This window comes from Bos indicus, chromosome 15 (assembly GCF_029378745.1).
Source record: "Bos indicus isolate NIAB-ARS_2022 breed Sahiwal x Tharparkar chromosome 15, NIAB-ARS_B.indTharparkar_mat_pri_1.0, whole genome shotgun sequence".
NCBI classification, from domain to species: Eukaryota; Metazoa; Chordata; class Mammalia; order Artiodactyla; family Bovidae; genus Bos; species Bos indicus.
Window position 1 is genome coordinate 51,169,819 of NC_091774.1, and position 5,064 is coordinate 51,174,882.

At 42.4% G+C, this 5,064-nt stretch overlaps 1 protein-coding gene across 1 annotated transcript; it reads right to left on the reverse strand.

Moving 5' to 3' along the window:
* Positions 1-2,908: 2,908 nt before the first annotated feature.
* Positions 2,909-4,600, reverse strand: LOC109569557 (olfactory receptor 51G2-like). The gene has a single exon (XM_019975036.2). The coding sequence runs from the start codon at positions 3,922-3,924 to the stop codon at positions 2,971-2,973; it is 954 nt and encodes a 317-aa protein (XP_019830595.1). The 5' UTR covers positions 3,925-4,600; the 3' UTR covers positions 2,909-2,970.
* Positions 4,601-5,064: the final 464 nt, after the last annotated feature.

Sequence of the window (5,064 nt, forward strand, 5' to 3'; positions counted from 1 at the left end):
ACAATAAAAAAGGCTGTGTAAAAGAATTGATGCCTTCAAATTTTGGTGCTGAAGAAGACTTTTGAGAGTCCCTTGGACAGCAAAGAGATCAAACCAGTTGATCCTAAGGGAAATCAATCCTGAATAGTCATTAGAAGGACTGATGCTAAAGCTCCAATACTTTGGCCACCTAATGCGAAGAGCTGACTTATTGGAAAAGACCCTGATGCTGGGAAAGATTAAAGACAGGAGGAGAAAGGGACGACACAGGATGAGATGGCTGGATGGCATCACTGACTGGATGAACATGAGTTTGAGCAAGCTCCAGAAGTCGGTGATAGAGAAGCCTGGCATGCTGCAGTCCATGGAATCGCAAAGAGTCAGACATGATTGAGTGACTGAACAACAGCAAATAACTGAATCACTTTGCTGTACATCAGAAATTAACATAATACTGTAAATCAACTATACTTCAATTTAATAAAACAGTCAGTTCAGTTCAGTTCAGTTCAGTTGCTCAGTCGTGTCCGACTCTTTGCGACCCCATGAATCACAGCACGCCAGGCCTCCCTGTCCATCACCAACTCCCGGAGTTCACTCAGACTCACGTACATCAAGTCAGTGATGCCATCCAGCCATCTCATCCTCTGTCGTCTCCTTCTCCTCCTGCCCCCTATCCCTCCCAGCATCAGAGTCTTTTCCAATGAGTCAACTCTTCACATGAGGTGGCCAAAGTACTGGAAATAAAGGCAAATGGCTAAAGTGGGCATTGCCACAAACCTATCCAGGCTCCTACGAGCATTCAATCTGATACGGTTCACATATAAAAATATCAAGTAGAAGACACCAGTAAAATTAAGGGCTCTGTGAAACTATCACCACAATCTAAGTATATGCATATCCATCACCTCCAAAAGTTTCCTCTTGTCTTTTTTATTTATTACCATGTTTATTTGCCAAGAACATAAGATCTATCTTCTAAGAAAATTTTTAAAATACAATATTGTTAACTATAGGCACTATGCTGTATAGCAGATTATATTTCATCTCCAAACTCAAGTTGTATACACTAAATATGCACAACTTTTTATATGTCAATCATACCTCAATAAAGTGGGTTTTTTATTTATTTTTTCTAATTTTATTTTATTTTTAAACTTTACATAATTGTATTAGTTTTGCCAAATATCAAAATGAATCCGCCACAGGTATACATGTGTTCCCCATCCTGAACCCTCCTCCCTCGTCCCTCCCCATACTATCCCTCTGGGTCGTCCCAGTGCACTAGCCCCAAGCATCCAGTATCGTGCATTGAACCTGGACTGGCAACTCGTTTCTTACATGATATTTTACATGTTTCAATGCCATTCTCCCAAATCTTCCCACCCTCTCCCTCTCCCACAGAGTCCATAAGACTGTTCTATACGTCAGTGTCTCTTTTGCTGTCTCGTACACCGGGTTATTGTTACCATCTTTCTAAATTCCATATATATGCGTTAGTATACTGTATTTATGTTTTTCCTTCTGGCTTACTTCACTCTGTATAATAGGCTCCAGTTTCATCCATCTCATTAGAACTGATTCAAATGTATTCTTTTTAATGGCTGAGTAATACTCCATTGTGTATATGTACCACTGCTTTCTTATCCATTCATCTGCTGATGGACATCTAGGTTGCTTCCATGTCCTGGCTATTATAAACAGTGCTGCGATGAACATTGGGGTACACGTGTCTCTTTCCCTTCTGGTTTCCTCAGTGTGTATGCCCAGCATTGGGATTGCTGGATCATAAGGCAGTTCTATTTCCAGTTTTTTAAGGAATCTCCACACTGTTCTCCATAGTGGCTGTACTAGTTTGCATTCCCTAAAGTGGGTTTTTTAAAAATGAATCAATAAAAGGAAGAAAGGAAGGGGGAGAATATCCTCAGGAAGGAAGGAAAAAAATATAATTAAGACTTGAAAGATAGGCACTGTTAATGCTACAGGAATTCCTTTCATTGTCTCATGCATGGTAATGGCTCACCTATCATGCACTTACCAAGAGTGACAACAGAATAAATGTGGAAATTAATACTTACATTCTTACAAATCACATCCAATAGGGTTGGCAGTTTTAGCAATACAGAGATTTTGTAAATCCTGGGTGAAATGTTTTCTTAAAAGTTAAAACCATGGAATCTAGCACCAAATCTGGACTCTTCCCTCATGTGGGCTCTAATGCAAGCTCAGAAAGTGGATCTAACCATTATTTCAAATACTTAATCATAAAATCTAAACAGACAGTGAGCAGCCTTCTAGGGCTTGACAGTGCCAAACTTTCTCTCTAGCTCAAAGCAGAGACATACATGAAGAGAACCAAGAGAAAACTAATACTCCCTAAGGTGTAAATAGGTATAGACGGACTTAGCATGTACAGTTTATCCTATGCATTTCCTACCAACCACTCCTCTTTTCTGTTTCTTGGTATATGAGTTGGTTAATATTAAATGTGGGAGATCAGTATTCAGATGAATATAGTGTAGGCTTCCCTGGTGGCTCAGATGATACAGAATACACTTATACATAATATTCTTATTATAAACAATATAATAGGAATATAGCTTTTCCAAAAGTTTGAAATGAATTGTGGGGGAGGGTGGAATCTGGTGGGGAAAAGAATAGAAGTGCCTATACAAACAGATATGCATACACATCCTCTCCGTGGGTAGGGTTAAGTCCCCCAGGCCAGGAGATGTTACTGTATACATGAGTCTGAAATACTTCAACTCTGATCAGAGCAACAAGAGGATTATCAAGATGATACTTCTATATGCTTTCCAATGATCTCTGTCCCCCAAAACTATAATTATAGAAGCTGATGGTGCCCCAAAAAAGGCTCAGTGGTAAGATCTGAACCATCCAGAAACCTCAAAAATTAACTACACCACTAATCCTCCCCCAAGATCCAGGTTGACCCACAGAGGTTGCATACCATGAGATCCTTCTGCTGCTCTAAGAGACATCAACCCTTTTCTGCTGGAAGCGCTTTAAGAGGCCCTGACGAATCTGCTTAGACTTGACGCAGTAGATGATGGGGTTCATGAAGGGTGGCACCAAGAAGTGCAGGTTGGCCATGAGCACTGCCAGAGCAGGGTAGCTGTGCTTTTCTACTCGGTGCAAAACTGACAGCCCCAGTTTGGGTAAGTAAAAGATGAGAACAATGCAGAGGTGTGAGACACAGGTGTTGAGTGCCTTTAATCGTTCCCCAGGGGAGACAATGCTCAGCACGGTCTGTAGGATCAGGGCGTAGGAGAGCATGATAAGGGAAGAGTCAAAGCCCAAAGAGAGGAGGATGGAGACCAGGCCAACCAGGCTGTTGACCTGAGTGTCTGAGCAGGCCAGTCCCACAAGGTCACAGTGCAGGCAGTAGCAGTGAGAGAGTACACTGACCTGGGGAAAGAGCAGGCGCCGCAGGAGGATGGGTCCTGGGAGATTGAGCAGGATGGCCCTCACCAGGATGGCAGCCCCCACTTTGGCCATGGCTGAATGGGTAAGAATGGAGGAATAGTGCAGAGGGTCCTGGATGGCAACAAAGCGATCAAAGGCCATGGCCAGCAGCACCCCAGATTCCACATAGGTGAAGGCATGGATGAAGAACATCTGTGCTGCACAGAGATCGAAGGGCAGCTCGCGAACACCCAGCCAGAAGAGCCGCACCATGGTGGGGAAGGTGGAGGCACAGAGGCCCAGATCAGAGGCTGCCAGCATGGACAGGAAGCTGTACATGGGTTCATGTAAGGCTGGATCTGTGCTGACCAGGAAGAAGATGATACTGTTCCCCAGGATGGAAACCACACAGATGAGGTTGATGGGGATGGAAACCCAATGGTGAGAAGCTTCCAGACCTGGGAAGCCAGTGAGGAGGAAGGTAGAATGACCAGAAGTGCTGGTGTTGCAGGAGAACATCGTGATTTCAGGAGGCAGTGGTCCACCCTACAAAGAAGAAGCATTCATTCCTTTGATTATCACTTAAAAGTCCCTACCAAGAACTAAGGGCTAGAAAAGAAGAGTTGCCCCATCACTGTTTCTCAGGCCATGAGAGAAACCTCATTCTTCTGAGGAGCTCCATTCCCCTCTGTTTCCTGGATCATTTAATCTTCTCCTTGAATAAAGTCATACTGAATAAATTTTATGAGCTAATCTCTGCAAATTGCTTTAGCCACTGGATATCTACCATCTTTTTGGCCTAAACACCCTACTTTTTCACTTAAGCTATACTCAAAAGCTATCTCAAGTGTCTTCTCAGACTAAATAATATAGAAAGGAGAATAATTTTATATTTGAATTTAGTATGCTGTTAGAAACAAGCAGTTTAGATTCCATTTCTATTTCTTAGAAGCAGGTTTTCCATAGTGTGACTTACCTTAACAGATACAAATACACCAAAAGGGACACATTCAAACCCATGAAATATTTTCAAAACCATCCTCTAAGAAAGCTTTTTGTTTTTTCCTCTAATTCTGTTCTGGAACCAACATTTTCTGTGTTTCTTTTCTGGAAAAGACTTTGAGGTCCAAAGGTTCTTTCCAGTGCGTTCATTGGTGACAAATGTCTCCTCTGTGAAGATGGGTTTACCTAGAAGGAGTATTCAAATGTTCTTTAAAGCTAAATCTGGTAAACAAGATGAGAAATGAGATGGATTCACCTTTGTTAAACTCCTTCCCCAATCCCACTTCCACCCCATGGGCTGCTTAAACTTGCACATTTTATTCTGACCCTTGGAGACAGTCCTGTAGCTATGGGCTTAATTAGAAGGCATTTGCCCTTAAATATCTTTTTTTTTTTAATCCCCTCTTACCATAAAAGCTGTTGTGACAGCACCAAGTGCTTTGTTCTCCAGAGTTGGGTACTGAAGGGTGAACCTGGCAGGTCTTGAGGGGCACCACCTACAGAGCCAAGCAGAGAAGGTTGATAACATTAAGCAAGGAGCCCGGAGTGTGGTGTGTAAGCCCACCTTTTCCCATTACTTCACATAACACTTTTGGGCTACAAAGCTTCCCGTTTCTTTCCTTTGCAACAGAACTGTATCTCCATTTATCTAGTAAG

What these genes read in the sequence shown, in the direction of transcription:
- LOC109569557 (XM_019975036.2), bottom strand. Translation starts at nt 3,924, where the DNA reads ATGTTCTCCTGCAACACCAGCACTTCTGGTCATTCTACCTTCCTCCTC.